Source organism: Astatotilapia calliptera, chromosome 22 (genome assembly GCF_900246225.1).
Source record: "Astatotilapia calliptera chromosome 22, fAstCal1.2, whole genome shotgun sequence".
NCBI classification, from domain to species: Eukaryota; Metazoa; Chordata; class Actinopteri; order Cichliformes; family Cichlidae; genus Astatotilapia; species Astatotilapia calliptera.
In genome coordinates this window covers 2,929,301-2,951,669 of record NC_039322.1, presented here as the reverse complement: position 1 = coordinate 2,951,669, position 22,369 = coordinate 2,929,301, and the positions used below count along the sequence as shown (strand labels likewise).

At 38.8% G+C, this 22,369-nt stretch overlaps 2 gene segments (V, D, J or C); one reads left to right on the top strand and one right to left on the bottom strand.

The window, feature by feature from the left end:
* The window catches only part of LOC113014114 (Ig kappa-b4 chain C region-like), a 35,843-nt gene extending 13,698 nt beyond the window's left edge, over positions 1-22,145 (top strand). Inside the window, 2 exon segments of the C gene segment in view lie at positions 6,805-6,839; positions 21,604-22,145. Coding sequence covers positions 6,805-6,839; positions 21,604-21,938 — 370 coding nt within the window.
* On the bottom strand, positions 12,677-13,262 carry LOC113014116 (immunoglobulin kappa variable 6D-21-like). The segment is given in 2 exon segments: positions 12,677-12,984; positions 13,178-13,262. Coding segments are annotated over 2 exon segments (360 nt in total).
* Positions 22,146-22,369: the final 224 nt, after the last annotated feature.

Here is a 22,369-nt window from a genome sequence, read left to right as displayed (position 1 = left end):
GCTGAACTATTTCAGTACTTTTTAGAGCTTGACAACTGTTTTGTGACAGCTGTTCAAATTGCAAATTTCCATAGTCCACTAAACCTAGTTGTATCCTGTGGTTGTACAGTGTTCGAACATTTACTGACAACATTTGAGATATGGCCATCCAACTAAACCCCAAGTCTCGCATGTCAGTCAGCTGAGTAGCTGGTATGTTGTACCTAAAAGAGTTAGAAACAAAAGAAGAAATATGTTAACTTCTTTCTTATTTCTTGCATTCATTATCTTGTTTGCCATCTCTTGACTCTTTCAAGTGCCATACACATTATGAATGAATTTGTTTCCATTTTTATCACTTACCTTGGCCTTCCTCTTTGAGATGTAGAATGATATAATGAGCCCATAACATGTGCTTCAGCTTCTGCTCGAAGTGTTAGCTCAGTTGACATCTCCATCAGTGATTGATAAATTCCCTCAAGAAGTGTGCATAATCTTCTCCCAGAAACATTTTGTGTAACATTATTCATGAGCACTAGAAATGTTGCAATAATGAAAACGTGTTCTTCAAGGTGACGTAGTATAAATTCCAAATTATTTCTACCATTTGCAATTTGAACAGCTGTCGCAAAACAGTTGTCAAGCTCTAAAAAGTACTGAAATAGTTCAGCTGATGCCATTTTGTAAAGGCAGAGAATTCAGAAACACATCATCTCTAAAAATGAGGTTCATACATTCTATATATTCAAGCTTCATTCTATATATTCAAAAGATCATTCTATATATTCAAGTTTCATTCTATATATTCAAGTTTCATTCTATATATTCAAACTTCATTCTATATATTCAAGCTTCATTCTATATATTCAAACTTCATTCTATATATTCAAGTTTCATTCTATATATTCAAAAGATATTCAAAAGATCATTCTATATATTCAAAAGATCATTCTATATATTCAAGTTTCATTCTATATATTCAAAAGATCATTATATATATTCAAGTTTCATTCTATATATTCAAACTTCATTCTATATATTCAAAAGATCATTCTATATATTCAAGTTTCATTCTATATATTCAAAAGATCATTCTATATATTCAAGTTTCATTCTATATATTCAAGTTTCATTCTATATATTCAAGTTTCATTCTATATATTCAAAAGATATTCAAAAGATCATTCTATATATTCAAGTTTCATTCTATATATTCAAGTTTCATTCTATATATTCAAAAGATATTCAAAAGATCATTCTATATATTCAAGTTTCATTCTATATATTCAAAAGATCATTCTATATATTCAAGTTTCATTCTATATATTCAAACTTCATTCTATATATTCAAAAGATCATTCTATATATTCAAGTTTCATTCTATATATTCAAACTTCATTCTATATATTCAAAAGATCATTCTATATATTCAAGTTTCATTCTATATTGTCATGGTCCGGGTGTGTGCCAGTGTGTCTCCCTCCGAGCCGGCGTCTCCACCCCTGGGAGGGGCCTCAGTTTTTTTGCTGATCGCTTACATCTGTGGGTAATTAGCCGGGGACTCATAAGGCCAGCGTTCTCAATCTCTCTTCGCCAGATTCTCTGCTAAACATCAGTCAGTGCAGGCCACCACCATAAATTCCCTACGTGTTTTTTTGAATCACCTTGCCTCACTGTATGTTTGTTTTTTGTGCGCCTCCTTTTTCAGCTACACCTAACTGTCAACCCCTGGCGAAGAGCTTCTACTTGGATGCTGGACCTTCTGGCAGTCCCTCAGGCTATTACCAAAATTACCTACCTGCCTCTCTGCCTCCACGCCAGGAGTTTTTGGATTTACACACCCGGACTACTCACCCCTCTATGTCATCCCCGACCTCCGTTGGCAAGTACGCAGTACGAAGGAGGATTCTGAGCCAAACAACATATTCATATGCCTCCTTATCTATGTTTGAACATCTGCCTTCTGTTACAGTGACCCGACCTTTTTTCCTGGACCCTTTGTGACTTGCTTTCCAGTCCAATCCCCGGAATAGCTGTCCTTTCTGACCCGGACCAGATCGTTATTTAGTTTAACGTCTACGCTCACCTTTTGTTTATGAATATTTTTGTGTAAACATTAAACATTATTCTTAAAATATACTTACGAGCTGTTCGGCGTCTTGCGTTTGAGTCCTGTCACTGGTCTGAAACGGTCTCGGCCGTAACATATATATTCAAACTTCATTCTATATATTCAAAAGATCATTCTATATATTCAAGTTTCATTCTATATATTCAAGTTTCATTCTATATATTCAAAAGATCATTCTATATATTCAAGTTTCATTCTATATATTCAAGTGTCATTCTATATATCCAGACTTTGGTTGGGATATATTTAAATATAATATTTTCCTAAAGGGCATTCCATAGTGTGTGTATATATATATATATATACACACACACACACATATATATATATATATATATATATATATATATATATATATATATATATATATATATATATATATATATATATATATATATATATATATATATATATACATATATATATATATATCCCTCTGATGCATAGTGGTCACTGGAGTGGACAGCTACTAAAACGTACATATCTCTTTAATGCATTGGTTTCTATGGTGGAACTGCATATTAGCCTCTAGAATGCTCTCTGCTGCCATGCTCCATTGAGGTCAATTCAGTGTTCAGTTAGTGCAACTGCAAGTAAATTTCCTCTGAATCAAAGATGGCAGACAAACTGTCACCCGTGCCGACCACTGCTGGCATATCCTGTCAATCCTTCTATGCTAAAAGAGCCCAACAGGTAAAAAAAATATGATGATATGCAGGAACATCTAGGGAAGGATATTATCTGTTTGGAATTAGAAATTGTTATGTCTAATATGTAGAAAACTACGATTAACCATGTGTCCACTGTAGTGGACATCATGCATTACCCACTATATTTTTTTTAACATAAGTCATAAATTGTCTCACTGTTTTTTGGGACTGTTTTGGTTATAAGTAAGCATATAATTGTTACATTTATAAGCTACTCATTTAAAATATATATTTCTGTGCAGATCAGCTGTAGTTTGAGTTACTATAATAATAATTATTTTATCATATTTTGTAGACTTCAAATGCAGCAAAGAATAAGGCAGCGTACAGAATAGTCCAGGAAATTCCATCCAGCTCCAGTGATGATGATTTCATTGATGAGTGCAGTGATGATGAGTTCAGTGATAAGTCCAGTGATGATGAGAGTGGCTGCCAGAGCAGAACAGAGAAATAGGAACTACGGATGATGAAGACACAGACAGTCAGGATGCAGAAAGTGAGAACGATGAGGGGCAGGATGAAGAGGAAGGTCAGTATGATCAGGGAGCTGTGGGAGATGGGTACATGGCACCTGACCATACTCAAGCCCGCAAAAATATTTGGAAAGTCCAAGACAATGACTTTGATGGAGACTTGCCTCCTTTTCTAGGAGAGTGGAAATTGAATGTGGAGGGGAAGGATCCCATAGATTTCTTCAGACATCTGTTTCCAGCAGATCTAATTGATAATATAACATACAACACCAACTTGTATGGGAAAGAACTGTCAGTAACAGGAGAAGAGATTCACCTTCCAGCAATGCAAAAGAGGAAGACCCAGTGGGACCCCACAACCCGTGAAGCGGAGAGCAGTCACTAAAGTAGCCTGTGAGGTCAGGTTTGCCACAGGATATCACTGGCCCCAACTGACCGAGATAAAAAATGCAAACAGGTGCCATGATGTTGCGTGCACACGGAAGACCAAATACATCTGCATGCAATGCTGTGTGCCATTGTGCCCTGGATGCTTTGCAAACGTTCGCACAGCCTAGGTGTGATGAACATATAAGTGTTTGGAGATGCAGAGACTAAGATGTCAGTTTGTGTTTTCTTCCAGCATGCTAATAAGGGCTTGGTAATACTGTCCTGCATCGTTATAGAACTGTGTAGACTCAAAAATGTTTCTCTTGTTGGAGATTGTTTGCCATATTCAGGTGTAGGATTCACAGCTTAGGACTGTTGATTGGTTTTGTTATTTACGTCTAAACACTGGGGCCTTATGAGTTGAAAGTTCCAAAAAAATTGCTGAGATGTTTTTCAAAGGATACAAGCAAACAAGTGTTTGTATATTTACAATAGAACACAAGGTAATTAATTGTTACAGTAAATTCACAGTATTTCATGCTAAGTGCTCAGGCGCATGTAGTCCGCTGGAGTGGACAAGTTTATAACTTTATAAAAAAACATATTTTTGGAAAAAAAAGAGTTGAACATTTTTTTTCATGTCCTGAGAAGAATAAAAGCACTTAAGAAAAAAATCTTGACCAAGGCTTTCATAATTCATGCATCAGAGGGATATATAATATACATATATACACACACATATATATATATATATATATATATATATATATATATATATATATATATGTGTGTGTGTATATATATATATATATATATATATATATATATATATATATATACACACACATATATATATATATATATGTGTGTGTGTATATATATATGTATATTTCCAGTCCTCAGATACTAAACTAATCAAAGTGATGTCATGACAAAAATGAATGACCAACAAGACATTTTTTCTCCTTCATTTCTGTCACACAAAGCTGTATGAAATCTTTCTCGTGGTTAGTATCATGGTTGCTAGGCAACCTGAACAGCGCGACGCAGGCTAGACCGTCCCATTTCACAAGCCTCTCACTTCCGCACTTCTCGTACTCATAGTACGCACCGTAGTGCGCGTACTTCAAGCGTGCAGACCCTGAATTGGGACACAGCCACGGGCTTTACACAGAGACCTGACTGAACTGGAACAGAGGGAGCATGGGAACCAAACCTAGGAACTAGAAATCACAGCAAAAGACATAACCAGAATAACCTAAAGCATAAGATAATAATAATTAACACAAAACACTGGGTCACATGACCCAGGACCATGACACTTATAGCACTAGAATTAAATAATAAGGGAAGGATTCTGGATCAGCATCATGATGAAAACTTGTGGCCGTAGTATATACAGTATTCTGGAGAAGGTATAAAATGTCACCGTATGTGTGTGTGTGTTTTATGTGTATGGATTTTTTAAATTATTACTCATCATATATTACTGTCTATTAAACCTGATTTTTTCATCCCCATGATAGAACAGAGAAAACCCAACTCAGGAGTGGTCCAAACATTTATAATTCTTTATTCAATCATCTTCCAGAAGAGAGAGACCCCACACAGCCCAAAAGCCAGTTGCAAAATCTCTAGAAGCCAAAAATGTGTCTCATATAGGTGTTATTTTGGTCCTTTCCACGTCACACATAGTTTCGATAAAAACAACTCCTTCTGTGTTACTAGTTCCGCTTTTTCTGTCTGGTTTCCTGTATTTTATTAATATGCCTCTGCAGCTCTGCACTAAACTTCCTGTTTCGTAACCTCCCCTTACTGAAGCCTCGGTTGCTAAGGCGACCTGTCACCCTCTGACCTAATTCTCTCTCACAGCTGGCCTTGCTTTATAAAAGACTTTATTAAAAAGTACAAAAAACAATATAATCAGAAAATAAGCACTAATAACATATATTGATTCTGCAACATGTCCAAACATGTCTTGTAAGGACATGAGGAGGAAACAGTGACAAAGGGAGCTGTGTGAGGTTATTAAAGGCAATGGATCCCTCAGCAGCTGGATTAAAAAGAGCACAGGGAACAATAACGCCTGTACCAGTTGTTGTATAGCAGAGGTGCTCAAGCATAAAAACAATAATAAACACAATGCTTTGGTTCTATAACATTTTTCTATCATTACTTTATTTTGGATTAGGTGCATGAGCTTTTAAGTATGGATAATTAAATAATAGATTAATGAAACACCAGAGTGTGCCCTGTTCTGAGATGTACAGCAAGTGGAGAGTGACAGATGAGATGAGGAGATGGAAGAGTGACTCACAGGCAGAGCCGAGTTCATTTCCCACAGTTTTGTTGTTTAATGCTTCCGAGCGCTGTCACCAATCTTTGCATTTTATTATCATCTCATAACACTTCTTTAATCAGCTACCATCTCTGCTGTGGACTTTTTACTGTCTACAGTCTCAAAGCAACACAGACCTCCATCACTATCTGCAGCAGGAGCAGCAGCAACCCCTCAACAGCAACAGTGTTGTTGTTATTCAGCCTGGTTCCATGTGCCCCTTTTGAACTTTGAGCACCCGTCCCTTCCAGCATCTCTGCACGGCCCTGCTCAGAATCATTCATCTGTTTTAGGTTGACATTTTATATGTTTTGTAGAATAACAGGACAAACTGTGAGACTGGAAAGACCTGAGTTTCATGCTCTGTTTTGTGACGTAGTGTGTAATGCTCAGCAGTATTATCATTTTAACTGGTTCTGTGCGCGATCTGAAGACACTAAGTGTTTGTGAGAGAACATAAAACTGTTTTGATGCATTTGTGAGGTTTTACCTGATGAGTTTTAAGTTTTGTGATTGTAGCTTGAAAATTAAATTTAATGTTTAGAGTTATGAGAAAGAAGGTGGAAGCATTAAAGTGATGTATCTTAACAGTTGTAAAATGTAAATGACCAAATTGGATTATTGGAATATAGTTTTATTGTGTTTCGTTGTTTTTATGTAAAAATTATAATTTTAATATGTTATGAAATTATGATTTAAAGAATTCATATTGTTGAGTTTGTTTGTTTCAGAGTCAGAGAGCCGTGTCTCTCTACAGTCAGAGGTTTTTGTACGGCGCCTCAATGAGTTTGTATCACTGTGGTACACGTTCGGTGGAGGAACCAGACTGCAAGTTGGAAGTAAGTCAAACTTAAACCTCATTTACTTTAGCAAATTTCTTTCTTTTGATTATCTTAACTTTTCTGTTCAATGCGCCTAAAAAAACCTCAGGAAAATAGTTTTTAGATAAATCTTCATGAAGAAACAAAGTTAGCTTCAGAATAAATGTTAAAATGAATATTAAACACAATATAAAACATCAGAGTGGACTTGAGGATATTTTACATATACATACATCTGGTTAAGTCTCGAGAGCTTTTAGTTTTAATCCAGTCTGACAGAGTCAGAGAGCTGTGTCTCTCTACAGTCAGAGGTTTTTGTACGGCGCCTCAATGAGTTTGTATCACTGTGGTGGACTTTTGGTGGAGGAACCAGACTGGATGTTGGAAGTAAGTCAGACTTAGAGCTTTTTTTTTTTAAATGTAATTTTCTTTTCTTTTCTTTAATTTCATTTAATATGAAAGGTTAGGAAACTTTTTGTGTAACTGATTACATATTTTATTCATAAATTTTGCCCTAAGAAACAAAGTCAGCTTTGGAAATGATTATTCAGACACTCAGGACAATTTCCAATGAAAAAAGTTAAACTGCACAGAGTGAAGATAAAGATCTCTGGTGTTCTTATTGTATCATATCATTTACAACAATGTAAGCAATAAAAAAAACACACATGAGGTAAGTAGTGGTATTGAGTTTCTTATCCAGAACAAGCTGTTTATTATGAAGAACTGATGATGTGGAAGCTTAACATCTTTTAAAAGTGTTGACACATCTTTGTTTTGTTTTGTTTTTTTATTTCCAGTGTAGTTTGAACATATTTCAGCTCAAACTGTGTGATGATTCTCTCTGTGCTGATATGCATGAGAGGTTTCTGAAAGGGAAGTGAAACAATGTGTGAGTGAATAACTGGTGGAGCAGAAAAAACACCTGACAGAAACTTCTTAACGGAGAAAATCAAATTGTGGTTCTTGTCCTCTAAGCTGATTGGTGTTTCCTAGGTGATGCCCGCCCCGCCCTGAAGGTGCTGGGTCCCTCCAGTGAGGAGCTGAAACAAGGGGAGGCTACAGTCATGTGTCTGGCCAACAAGGGCTTCCCCTCAGACTGGAGTCTGTCCTGGAAGGTGGATGGCAGTGGCAGCATCAGCTGGGAGGAGAGCAGGAGCCCCGTGGTGCAGGAGAACGACGGCCTCTACAGCTGGAGCAGCACCCTGAGGCTCCCTGCAGACCACTGGATGAAGGTGGGCTCTGTGACCTGTGAGGCCACGAGGGGCTCCCACACTCTGGTCTCAGAGCCACTGATGAGAGACCAGTGTCCCCAGTCCTGACCTGACTAACTGTGACTTTCACACTGCTTTTTTTTTTTTTTTCCAATTTCTTCTCTCATTTTTCATTGCTTTGTTTAAAGTTTAAAGTTTGTTTAAAGTTTTAAAGAATAAAAAAATATCTATATTAAATAAGGACCGAGTGTTTGTCTTACTTTTGTGGTGATGTCAATATTAAACTCTAAATAATGATTTCCAGGGTTCTAATTGGAAGCCAGTGTGCTATCTGTAGTCAATATGAGTCGGTAGAATTAAGCCACTTTCAATACATGAAGTAAAGCAAAGTTTATGTTAAAGAGTAAGTGCGAAGGGGAATTGAGAGACACTGCCATTACTAAGCAGGATATTAAAGACATTACATTTATGCAAATTCATTGCATGCTGTGTAATGAAATGTTTCAGCATGTTGCAGTTTGTTGTATAAAACACTGAGCAGGTGGAGCAGAAAAGCGCTGTACAAGAATGAGTCTATTCTCGTGATCAGTGTTGGGGTAGGTATTTTAAGAAGTAATTTAATATACAGAGTTTTTTTGTTAAAAGTATTCAGTACGTTATTTTGGTGTTTTTGTTTCTGTAAAATCACCTGAAACACAACATGTCATAACTGTCATTGAACAATATGAACTTGTAGGCTACAGTCTCTCACACCAACATAAATCCCTATCCTAACGACGACACACATATTTTCTTTCTCTTGGCATTTAGGTATATGAATACCTGTCAAGGGTCCTTGACATACAGGTCTCCGACTCGGAGGACAAAAATTAATGTCCTGTGTCTTAGGAGGGCAGGATTGCTTTGCTTTTTCTTTATACGATGCTTTGCAGTATTAGTTTTGCCTAACAACCTGTTTTTGACTCCTAAATTGTCATTAATGCAACCGCTCTACATAACAGTCAGTGTAACTGATTATAAATCTTTTATTCATGAACCTACACATTACGCTTTATTTACTAGTTGTATGTATTTTAACAGAGCAAGAGGTGGACCACACGTTTGAAGAGCTGCTGGTCTTTATAACTGGGGCTGACTTACTTCCACCACTGGGGTCCTGCAACATAGACTTTTATGATCAGGAGTCGGGGATACGCATCGATGTGCAGCTTATCCCTGTATCTTCCGAGACGTGTTGCATACGAGGATCAATTTAAAGATCTTATGAACACTGCATTAAAAGGATTCCTGGGATTTGGAAAGCTGTAGCTGCATTTACATGAACTGATGCTGGAAAGCTGTGGTTAAAACCTGTGGCCTTTTGGGAGGAAGTGTGTTATTCTAAGTGTTCTGAAATGGGATTGCTCCTGGGCTTCTTCAAAATTGTACATTTTAAAAGTGTTTAGTATAAAAGTTGTTTGTTCTTACAAATGTGACTGTATATAGTTATATTTATAGTCCCGTTGAGACAGGTGGGGTATGCATGCAACAAGCCATGCACCAAAAAGTGATGCTCAGAAAATGTTTCAAGTATTGGAAGGAAAATAACAATTCATCTACAAATGCTCTTTTGAAAGGTTGTTGTGCAGTCATGTTTAAGTATTCGGTTATAATATACTGCATAGTTTCTTGTTGCTGCGTTGTGTTTGTGTTGTTGTTTTAAATGTGCAATAGCTGCCTAACAAACTTTGAACTGAAAGACGCTGACTTTTGTAAAATAAAAGTATTGTAATGTCAGTTCTCATGGTGTCTCTTTACCAATTAAAGTTGAGGCTCACCTGTTACTGTCAAATACTGGTGTTGGGATCCACTGACGAGGGCTGTTCAGTACACAGGTAAGTGCTTAAGTCGAGGTAAACAGTTCAATAAATTTACCTTCATCTGTTCTCAAACTGAGAGCTCAAGATTCCATCTCAACTCAATTTGTTCAACTGCTTTCAGGAACAAAGCAGTTTTAACTCCTAAGTTTAAAGTCAGAGTTGGTTAACTCTGAGATTGGCAGCTGACCTTTGACTATAACCTGTTTAAATATTAATAACTCAATTTGAGGAATGTGAACATGTGTCAGTGCTATTATTAGAACACATACTAATATACACAGAGGGTAACGAGGGAATACACCACAGAAGGCAGACACAGCTGAACCTCATCAGACATGACGAATACACTCACACAGAACGCAGAATCCAAATAAAACAGGGAACCAGAGAATAGCTCTGAGACACGGGTTGACAGAACATAAGGAACAGAGGGACGAAGAGATGCGACTGGAAAACAGAAAATAAATGAAAAGAATCATATTAATAATCAAAAACATGAATAGGAAGTCAACAGGTCTTTGTACCATGGCAGTGTTGAAGAGCAAAAAAGAGAAAATCTAAAAACCTGAGAAAGAAAAGATGGAAATTTGATCATTTGACTGATTTGCACTTAAAGTTTCTATTTGAAGTATTTGCTAAATTGTGCAGATAATTATGACTCACTGACTTTTGCTGACTTCATTTAGTGTTAGATTTTTTTTTCTTACAGAAATATGATTTTTGATAATGATCGATATTTAGAAATTGAGATTTATTTGAGCTGGTATGAAGCAGAAGTCAAAGGTCATAAATGATTTGTTAAAAATAAATGATATATTTCCAACTTTCTTTTCCTTTAGCAACAATGACATTTTCACTCTGTGTGTGTGTGTGTGTGTGTGTGTGTGTGTGTGTGTGTGTGTGTGTGTGTGTGTGTGTGTGTGTGTCCTCAGTGAACTGTATCAGTCTCTGCAGTATCTTCCAGCTGCAGCAGTCACTTCAGTTTCTGTTCAGTCTGACTGAGGGAGGTTTTTGTACGACTGTTTTTCACTGTGTGAACACCCACAGACTGTTCAGCCAGTGCCAACTCTGACAGTAATAAACTGCTGCATCTTCAGCCTGGACTCCACTGATGGTCAGAGTGAAGTCAGAGTTTGATCCACTGCCTGTAAAACGAGCTGGAATCCCTGATTGCCGAGTGCTAGCAAGGTAAATGAGCAGTTTAGGAACTCCTCCATCTTTCTGTTGGTACCAGTGTAAATAGTGATGTGGGCTGCTGTAGTAAACATTCTGACTGGTCGTACACTTGATGCTCACAGTTCCTCCCACAGCAGAGCTCACTGCTCCAGGCTGAGTCACTGTGATCTGTCCTCTGGACTCTGAGGACACAGAGACAAAAACATAAAGCAGCTTCATGGTTTTGTGGGCTTCATTTCAGAGGGACAGATGTTGATAGAGGAGAGGAGTTTGATTCTCTGGACTTTACCTGTGAAGCAGCAGCAGAGGAGAGTCCAGATGAGGACGCAGATCAAAGTCATGTTTTTGATGAGGAGGATTTCTGTGGCTTCTGTTGTGATGAAGGACAGCTGTCAGTCATCCAGTGTTCAACTCTCAGGACTATAAACTCTCCCAGAGCACTGGAGCATGGTGCTGCTGATGCAAAGTGCCTCTATGGAAATCATCTGACTGACTCTGGACTACTGGAGTTCGTTATTATCAGGATATCCTAAAAACTGCCTGAAAAGTTGATTCAAAATTAAATATGCGAACTGATAAGAATTTAGTGATTCAAATTCCATTATTGACAAATAACTGACTGATCGTTATTCCTTAGATATTTCCTTCTATTGAGAAAATATGTAAATGTGAGTTATTATTATTGTACAGCACTTTAGATTTTCTCAACTTTGCAAGTTCAGATTGTGTTACACTCCTACATGTTTATCTAATAGTGTGTGTGTGTGTGTGTGTGTGTGTGTGTGTGTGTGTGTGTGTGTGTGTGTGTGTGTGTGTGTGTGTGTGTGTGTATGTCCTCAGTGAACTGCATCAGTCTCTGCAGCTCAGACTCCAGAGCAGTGTAGACCTGTTCTCTAGAGTGATGAGTCTTCTGCTCTGGATAACTGTGTTTGTCATGTAATTGATTGCACTTTTAGTTTCCCCCCCTGAGGAATTGCCACCTTAACGTCATCAGGGGGTTTGCGTGCCTAAAAAACGGAAAATTAAAACAACAAAAAGTAAAATAAAATATTGCTAATCAGATTCTAACAAGTAAAAACATGACATTTACCTGAGTTGGATGGCCTATTCTAAAAATATTCAAACCCAACAATAGCACTTCTCACTACTGCCAATATTACCAAAACTAAAAAGGGTAGGCCAAGTTATTAAAAAAAGCAATTCACCATGTCTTTTCCTGCAATTCTCAAATTAATTTGTAGAACACAAAGGATTTCTTCTTGTTTTAAGCTTATTTGTTTTGTAAGGAACTCAACTCTGTTTGCAGCTCAACTCTCCTTTCTCCTTAATTCAACAGTCTCCTGTTTCCCTTTCCAAAAACTTACAGCTTTATCCATATCCAAGTTATTTGTTATGGATTCCTCGTGGGCCAAGATTAGCAAATTTGATATTAACATTAGATTAACATTTATAAAATGTTATTATAACAAAATTTAAAAACTATTTTTAAAATTATCAAAATATTTTATCAATGTAAAATAATGTGTGTTTCTGAGCAGCTGTCAGTTCAGATGATCTTTTTTCTCAGTTCCTCTCCAGCTGTGTGAGGTTTTTGTACGGCGTTGTATCACTGTGTGAACGGCCACGTGTTACTCTGCTGACAGTAATAAACTCCTGCATCTTCAGCCTGAACTCTGCTGATAGTCAGAGTGAAGTCAGTCCCAGATCCACTTCCACTGAAACGATCAGAAACTCCAGACTGACGGCTGGTAGCATAATAAATTAAGAGTTTGGGAGATTCTCCGTCCTTTTGAAGGTACCAGTGGAGGTTTGAGCCAACACTTGAACTGGCTTTACATCTGACAGAGACAGTCTGTCCAAGAACAACAGACTGAGCTGTAGGAGTCTGAGTCAGGACTTGTTCTCCTGATGAACCTGAAAACATGAAAAAGTGGAGAAAAGTTATCGAGATGATGAACATCCAAACATTAGAGGATCATTTCTTTAACACGGAGAACAGATGGAAGAAGGTCAGTGCTGTTGGTTTCAGAGTTTCTCCATCATAGCAGAACATCATTGTGGTGAACCTGGCTGCATGCTGAAGCAAAGTTTTCACAGAGAGTCTCACCCTGAACAAGGAGCCCCAGGGTGGCCAGCAGTAGAGTCAGTGACATCATCATTGTGCTGCTGGTGTGTGAGTGGCTCTGAAAGGCCTGGACAGCCACTGATCAACACTGGCCTCTTAACAGCTGTGAGCAGAGAGGCAGGACACATATGCAAACACACAGAGTCAGTCAGCTGCAGCTGTTTCCTCCTCGGAGCATCACTCTTCATATTAACATTATTACATGTAGAGGGCACTGAATGGTCTGATAGTGAACTGTGATTTGTGGTTCTGTTATCTAGTTTTGTGTTTTTCTGTGTTCCATAGCAATTATTGATAATGATATTATTACACTCACTGAACACTTAAGTACTTCTATTCATCTGCTCCTTAATGTAAATGTATAATACGCTAAGTCCATGACATCTCCTCAGTGCATTTAGCCATGGGGAAATATGGCTGATGATCTGTTCAAACCAAGGATCAGATTGGAGAAGAAAAGTTCTTTAAATGAATTTGAACATGGCATGATTGTTGATTTTAGACATGCTGTTCTGAACATTTATGAAACTGCTTGGATTTTCCCACAGTCTCTACTGTTCACAGAGAACGGACAGGAAAAGAGAAAATGTGCAGTGAGCAGTAGATCTCTGGGCAAAAAAACCTTGTTGATACCAGAGATCCAGGGAGAATGGCCAGCATCTGATTCATTAAAATACTCATCAAGATGTTGTTAAGCCAAACTGATCAAATAACGGAGGCCATACTTTCTAAACGTATTACAGTAGGCTGACAAAAAAGCCACATCTGCCTGTGTCAGATAACAAAAAGGAAAGAATGAAAAACATGGTTAAATCATTTGTGCTCATGAGTCCATGAACAAATTGTCTGATTCTGTAACATTTTTCAATCTGATATTCAGTCAGTGTAATGTGTTAGTGTCCATGTTTAGGCCTTGTATTTTAAAGCAGGTGAGAAATGCTACGAAATGACAAATAAGATTTCAAGGAAGAAGATGCATCCATCCTGTCTCCCTTTGAATATTCCTCACTGTTCTGTAGATACTGCTGCAGACACAAAGAGCACAGATTTACTTTTAGCAGAAGTATTGGTCATGTTTGTCTTCCACCTCTGTCTATGGTGAGACCAGCTGAGAAGATCATTGGAGCCTCTCTTCCCTCCATCACAGACACCTATTGCACCTGCTGCATCTGTAAAGCGCTGCGAAGGACCCCACACACCCTGCAGATACACTCTTCACCCTGCTGCCTTCTGACAAGAGGTACCAGAGCAATCAGGCCCTCACTGCCAGAATGCAAAGCAGTTTCCTCCCCCAAGCCTGACACACACACACACCTTCATACACGACATACACGTATCTGCACATTCTCATACACAGAAACACGCACATCTCCATACATCAAGTTATTTTTTGCACAATCCACTGTCATTGTTGCACTTTTCTATTGTACTGTCTTGTGTCTGTATCTTTCTGTTCTGTCTGGTGTTGCACTCTGTTTTGTTTTGTTTTTGTTTGTTTTTTTCAATTTTTGTACACTTGCAGTTTATGTATTCCTGTTTTGATTTTCTGTTATATATGGTATATGTATCAGCATGGTCTTGGAGGAACATTGTCTCATTTTACTGTGTACTGTAACACTGCATATGGTTGGAATGACAAATAAGCCACTTGACTATATCTTCAGTGAACTGTATCAGTCTCTGCAGTATCTTCCAGCTGCAGCAGTCACTTCAGTTTCTGTTCAGTCTGACTGAGGGAGGTTTTTGTACGACTGTTTTTCACTGTGTGAGCAGAAGCTGACTGTTTGGCCAGAATTCACCCTTACAATAATAAACTGCTGCATCTTCAGCCTGGACTCCACTGATGGTCAGAGTGAAATCTTTGTTTGATCCACTGCCTGTAAAACGAGCTGGAATCCCTGATGCTCGATTGCCATAGTAAATCAGAAGTTTAGGAACACCTCCATCTTTCTGTTGGTACCAATATAGGTCTGTCCCACCATCTACCGTATGACTGGTCCTACACTTGATGGTCACAGATCCTCCCACAGCAGAGCTCACTGCTCCAGGCTGAGTCACTGTATATTGTCCTCTGGACTCTGAGGACACAGAGACAAAAACATAAAGCAGCTTCATGGTTTTGTGGGCTTCATTTCAGAGGGACAGATGTTGATAGAGGAGAGGAGTTTGATTCTCTGGACTTTACCTGTGAAGCAGCAGCAGAGGAGAGTCCAGATGAGGACGCAGATCAAAGTCATGTTTTTGATGAGGAGGATTTCTGTGGCTTCTGTTGTGATGAAGGACAGCTGTCAGTCATCCAGTGTTCAACTCTCAGGACTATAAACTCTCCCAGAGCACTGGAGCATGGTGCTGCTGATGCAAAGTGCCTCTCTATGGAAATGACTGCAACAGGGAGTGGGATCGATCTGATGATGCTGTTGATGATGTTCTCTGTAAATTATTTCAAAAAGAACATTTCTTCCTCCTTCTATGAAAAATTCAATTCTTTTTATTTTGATCTGGTGGTGAATCAACTGATTTTATTATTAGTTAGAAAGATATTTCAGATTTTGTATAATTATATTTTTGAGTGAATTTATGATTGTAATCGCGTGTCTTAGGTTACAATCATACATAGGTATGTTTTTAAATAGGACATTTTCTGCAATCCTCTTAAAAAAACATCTCAGCTGAAGGAGAAGACAAGAAAATATTTCAAGAGCAAACCTGAGCCCTACATTGTAATATAATACTAAGTGTTGACCAGTCTGGACTGTGCAGGGTGCCAGTTCAAGCTCAGTGGGTGCGCAGACGACCACATGCCCCATGGGAATAGGGTATCGCTGTCATGGTACTGGGTCTGAGACCCAGTGTTTTGTGTATTTTAGTGCTATTTCGTTGTTTATTGTATTTTTTGGCCGTTTTCTCTGTTTTATTTTTGTTTTATTTTAATTTTGAGTCTTGTGTTCTTTGTTCCTTGTATTAGGTTCACTTCTCCTGTCCCGTCATTATGTTAATGTCAGTCAGCTGTTTCCCCATTTGTTCCCACTTCCCCATATCACCTCCTGTATACAATACAATACAATACAATTTTATTTATATAGCACATTTAAAAAAACACAGGTATGCCAAAGTGCTTCACAGAACGAGTTAGAGCAATAATAAATACAAAACACAAAATACAAAATACAAAATACAAAATACAAATAAAATATACTAACAGGCGGGTGACATAACTAACCAATAATACACCAGGCGTAGTAGGCACAACCCGAAAGGCTGAAGGTTAAAACATTATAAATATTAATAAAGCGAAAAAGATAACTTACAGTACACCAAAAATGCAGGCTGTAGGAGGCGGGGAAAGCAAAGCTAAACAAATAAGTTTTTAATCGAGATTTAAAAGATTGAATTGAATCAGACGCCCGAATAGCTAGAGGGAGGTTATTCCAGAGGTAGGGTGTGACAGCGGCGAATGCGCGGTCACCTCTGGTCTTGAGCCGAGATCTAGGTCGCACCAGGAGCATTTGGCCTGCTGATCTAAGCGCTCTCCCAGGGGTATAAAAGCTGAGGAGATCCGTAAGATAGCTGGGCGCGGTGTTACTTATGATTTTAAAAGTGAGCAATAAGATTTTAAAATCAATACAAAATTTAATAGGGAGCCAGTGCAGGTCGGAAAGAACTGGAGTAATAGACTCAAACCTGCCAGTTCCAGTTAAAAGACGCGCAGCCGCATTTTGAACGAGCTGTAGTTTGTGAACAAGGGCAGAATGGAGACCAAAAAAAAAAGATTCGGCCCAAGGGTAACAAGTATAAAGAGAACAGCATGGGACCCAGCACAGACCCCTGGGGGACACCAGAGGTAACAGGGGCAATAGAGGAGGCGTAGGTACCCATGGTGACAGAAAAGGACCTGTGTGTATTTTTTTCATACACTTGATTAATGAAAACATTCTTGGCAAATGCTTTCGCTTTCGTCCGCCGTATGTATTTAAGTCGGTGTGTTTTCTGTATGTCTGTCATGGTCCTGAGTCTGACGACTCCGTGTTTTGTGTGTATTTATATTATTCTATGTTCTTTGTTTATTCTGTTATATCTTTTGTTAAGGTTTACCATTTGTTAGGGTTTTGTTCTGTGCCTGCCTGCTCCCACTTCTCTGTGTTCGTTAGCGCTTCAGGTTTGTTTTCTTAGTTTTTTCCAGTTTAGGTTTTGTTTAGTTTCCTCCACTCCTCTGCCGTTTCTGTTTGTACCTCCACCTTCTCTATAAAAACTCCCCTGCATCTCAGCTGCCTGCATCTTGGGTCCTCATTAAATTCCACACGGCTCATCCCACGAGCCCTGACAATGTCATTGACAGGTCGTCTGTTATACCCACCACAATTGTCACTGTTGTCACAGTTCTCATAGTTTTTTCGTAGTTTTCATTTTTGGTTCAGCCCTCAACCCAAATAAAGGCTCGTTTTTTGCTGAAACCTGCAACTCCTCTGTCATCATCTGCTTTTGGGTCCTGTATCAAAAAAGCACAGGCACACCCTGCCGTGACAGAACGATCTGACGCAAGATGGACCCAGTGGATGCTGTTCGTGAGGAGGGTGTCACCGTCTCTGGAACCTGTGAGCATACATCTCTGGCACCTCGGATGTGTGGACAAAGCTGGTGGGAGTAAACACCATGGAGGTGATTCTTCACGGCAATCCCGAACTGCTGGAGATCCCGTCGGCTTCGGTGCTGATCTGCTATCTGGTCCGAGCCAAGGAGACGATCCAAGCCCGGGAGTTGCTGGATTACTCTGCCCACTGCGGCTGCAGCTGCCAGTGGACTGCACGCCTGCCGTTTCTGCTTCGTCTCCGCCAGCAGTCCCCGCGCTTGCTGGTTCGGCTTCGTCTCAGTTACGAATCCGTCGCCAGCAGCTCCACTATTCGTGACATTCAGCGTGCCTGACGCCTGCCAAGCCAATGCTATGCAGCTACGCAGAGTGTGTGTAGCCAAGCCACTGGGGGCTTTTCTGCCATGGCCTCACCAACGACGACACCGCTTTGTATGCAGTTCGCCACCACAGGCCTCCTGGTTGCCCCCAGAGTTACATCGGTATCAACTGTTAAGCTGTCGACCCCCACAACTATTTGATCGTGGGCTATTGTGTTGCCGACCTCCGGGTCGTCCTCTGGAGCTTCATTGAAACTTCATTGATTTTTGGGCCATGTGCTTTTTGTATTGGATTGTCTTGGACTAAAGTGCTGTTAACATGTAAGCAGGACAGAATAAATAGAAAAGTCTGTTTTCCAAAAGACGCCTGCACATGTAAACAGGGCCTCAAAAGTGAAGGACATTTAAAAAATATTCAGAGGAAAGGTTCAATTTGTAAAACTTACTTTAGATTTTTAGAAAACTCACTCAGTTAAACACACTTTCAGTGATTCACAATGATGTACAATGCTGACCACAGGATGCAAAAGTTAAACCTGACCACAGCTCAGAATCATTCATCTCTGTTTTAACTTCACATTTGTATATGTTTTGTAGAATAACAGGACAACCTGTGACACTGGACAGACTTGAGTTTCATGCCCTGAACAGGTTTTGTGATGTAGTGTGTAATAACTGCTCCTTATCGTTTGTAACCTGTGTGTAGGAGTACACACAAAATAGTTTTTTGATGCAGTTTGAAGTTTAGTGAATGTAGGTTAAAAGTACATTTTAATGTTTAGAGTAGTGCTGTTAGCGTTAATTTTGTTAAAATGACGTTGAAGCCACAACTGCATTAACACCACAAATCTCTCTTAGCGAGTTAACGCAGATCGCCCCATGCGTTGGGTGCACGGCGTCAACGCATTGGCGCAGTTAGATCGTTAGCGTGTTAGTGGCGTGCAGCCCCATGCACAGAGAAGGGCTGCAGCCACTGGGGAGCGCCATATTGCGACCTCCACAGTAACTGGAAGCATGTGACCTCCACACTAACCGGAAACACGTGATCTCTACAGTAGGTGGAAATGCGTTCCTGCATGGATCGTCGTCTGTGGAAACCTTGCAAGTGGATTGTAAAGGTTGGGACAGAGTCTGTCATGTGTAAATTTGCCGTTAATAATTATATAATTGTAGGAATCATCTAGTTTGCTTACACTGATTATGTTGGCACTTTGTTAGCGTTACAGCAACGGTCAGACCCCCGAGGTATCTAAACTTGCAATGTGTGTACTTTTGACACCTCTGGTTAGCTTTTAGTGGTCAGTTTCAAACGTATTTGATTTTTGCTTGTTATTGAACAAATTCACTTCACTACTTTTCACTATCTGACATCAGTGCACATTGTTCCCTTTACTGCATATTGCACTTTATTTATGTCTCTCATTCCACCTGCATTAACATTGTAGCGTTTGTCACAAAGACAAACTTACATTCTGCTCTGTTTTTTATTGCCCAGATGTTAGTTAGCCTTTGCTAAATTGTCTGTTATATGTCAATAGATACGTATGTCACTAATAAAAGTGTCTGGTAAATTATGTTTTTGTAAAGAATTTTCTCCCAAATCTCTTACATGCTAAATGGAACGTGTTATTTCTGCTAAAACCTGAACTTAAATGTGTATATGGTGTTTATCTGTTGTTTTCTCTGTTTATTCTGCCTCCAAGCCAGAATTGCAGGGTTAGGTTTTTTTGTCCTTGCTACATTTGGAGCGCTTAGGCCTAATAAAATATTGTTAAACCATCTGCTGTTTCTGCTCTGGGTTTCTGCGCCTGAGTTCAGTTCAGTACAGACCACTAGGTCCCGTGGCAGTAACAGCATTGTTTATACTTCTTACTTCAAAATAAAAAGCTTACAGTTGCTATTAACATTAATGTATTACCCTGTAATCAATAATATTTTTATACATTTTATGCATTAACCCTCTGGGCTCTATCCTGGCCATTTGTGGCCACTTCACTTTTCTTTTGACTGCTACACTGCAGTGGACCAAAAGAATGGTGCAGGTTTGATCTTAATGTGGTTATGGCGTTAACGTCATTTTAACAAGATTAACGCTGACAGCACTATTTTAGATTTTTTCTAACTCTAAAATACACAATATATCACAGCCATAACCTTTTGGTTACTGAGGACCAAAACTGGATAAAAACTCTAAAATAAATGCAAATTACATTTTTGGAAAATTGTTTTAATGTGTTTCATTCATTTTTATTTCATAATTATAATAATAATATGTCATGAAATTATGATTTAAAGAATTCATATTGGTGAATTTGTTTGTCTCAGAGTCAGAGAGCCATGTCTCTCTACAGTCAGAGGTTTTTGTACGGCGCCTCAATGAGGTTGTATCACTGTGGTACACGTTCGGTGGAGGAACCAGACTGGATGTTGGAAGTAAGTCGAACTTAAACTGCTTTTACTTTAACAGATTTCTTTCTTGCAATTATCTTGACTTTTCTGTTCTGTGTACCAGAAAAAAACTCGGTAAAATATTTTTTCCATCAATTTTCATGACGGAACAAAGTTAGCTTCAGAATAAATGTTAAAATGAATATTAACAAATGATATAAAACATCAGAGTGGACTTGAGGATATTTTACATATACATACATCTGGTTAAGTCTAGAGAGCTTTTAGTTTTAATCCAGTCTGTTAGAGTCAGAGAGCCGTGTCTCTCTACAGTCAGAGGTTTTTGTACGGCGCCTCAATGAGTTTGTATCACTGTGGTGGACTTTTGGTGGAGGAACCAGACTGGAATTTGGAATTAAGTTAATTAAACTGTGTTTATTATTAAATATTGTATCATTTTATTTAATAATTATTTGTTAGGCTGCTTAGATGAGACAAAAGTATTTTTTTTTTATTAAAATAATTGAGTTTTTGATGTTTGTCCTTTTTACTGGACTAATTCAGATGAGCTCTGCGAGTTTCTCTTGTTTAATCTACATTTCTGTCACAGTAAAATATATGTAGTATGTAGACAAGAGTAAAGTTCATCATCTTATGATTAGTTTGTAAATTTCCACCACATCAGCTGCTGTTTGGATGAGTCAAAGTTTGCTTTCTGATGTTTTTATCGTGTCAGATGTTTCAGATTTAGTTTGAAATCATGTGAGCTGTTCAATAACATTTTAAATCTACATGAATGAGTAGCTGCTCTGTGCTTGTGTCCACTCATTTCTTCAGTCATCCATGATTTAGACTTCTAATCATTTTAAAGCCAAACTTCTGCTGTAAATGTTTCCACATCTGCTTCTTTTATTTCCAGTGTAGTTTGAACATATTTCAGCTCAAACTGTGTGATGATTCTCTCTGTGCTGATATGCATGAGAGGTTTCTGAAAGGGAAGTGAAACAATGTGTGAGTGAATGACTGGTGGAGCAGAAAAAACACCTGACAGAAACTTCTTAACGGAGAAATTCAAATTGTGGTTCCTGTCCTCTAAGCTGATTGGTGTTTCCTAGGTGATGCCCGCCCCGCCCTGAAGGTGCTGGGTCCCTCCAACAAGGAGCTGGAGCAGGGGAAGGCCACGCTCATGTGTGTGGCCAACAAGGGCTTCCCCTCAGACTGGAGTCTGTCCTGGAAGACGAGCGACAGCAGTGGCAGCAGCAGCATCAGAGGGGAGGAGAGCAGGACTCCTGGAGTGCTGCAGAATGACGGCCTCTACAGCTGGAGCAGCACCCTGACACTCACTGCAGACCAGTGGGGGAAGGTGGGCTCTGTGACCTGTGAGGCCACCCAGGGCTCCCAGTCTCTGGTCTCAGAGATACTGAGGAGAGACCAGTGTTCCCAGTCCTGATGTCAATCACTGAGTCTTTGATGTTGATTTTCTTCTGTCTCTTTGTTTCTTTGTGTTTGCAGATTTAAAAAAAAAGCATCAAACAGTCATGTTTCCATCTCATAATGACAACAATCAGAGCAACAATCTCCTCTAGTTTCATCCTTTTGTGTCTGTTGTAAAGCTGATATTTCAAACTCTTAAAAGAATAAAAACGTACCGAGAAAATATGTTCTTTGACTCTGTGAGTTTAATAAATGCACATTAAAAAATAAAAATGTTGTAAAATTTAGTTAGAAGGACCAAAAAAAATGTCAGGTGTAATGTTCAGTTTAAATAGCTTAATATATTTTTAAATCCACATATTAAATATTTTCTATAAGATTCTGAGGTCAAACCATAGATTATCTGTGTGCTCTTCATAATTTCTGGTCTCAAAGCTGTTTCATGAT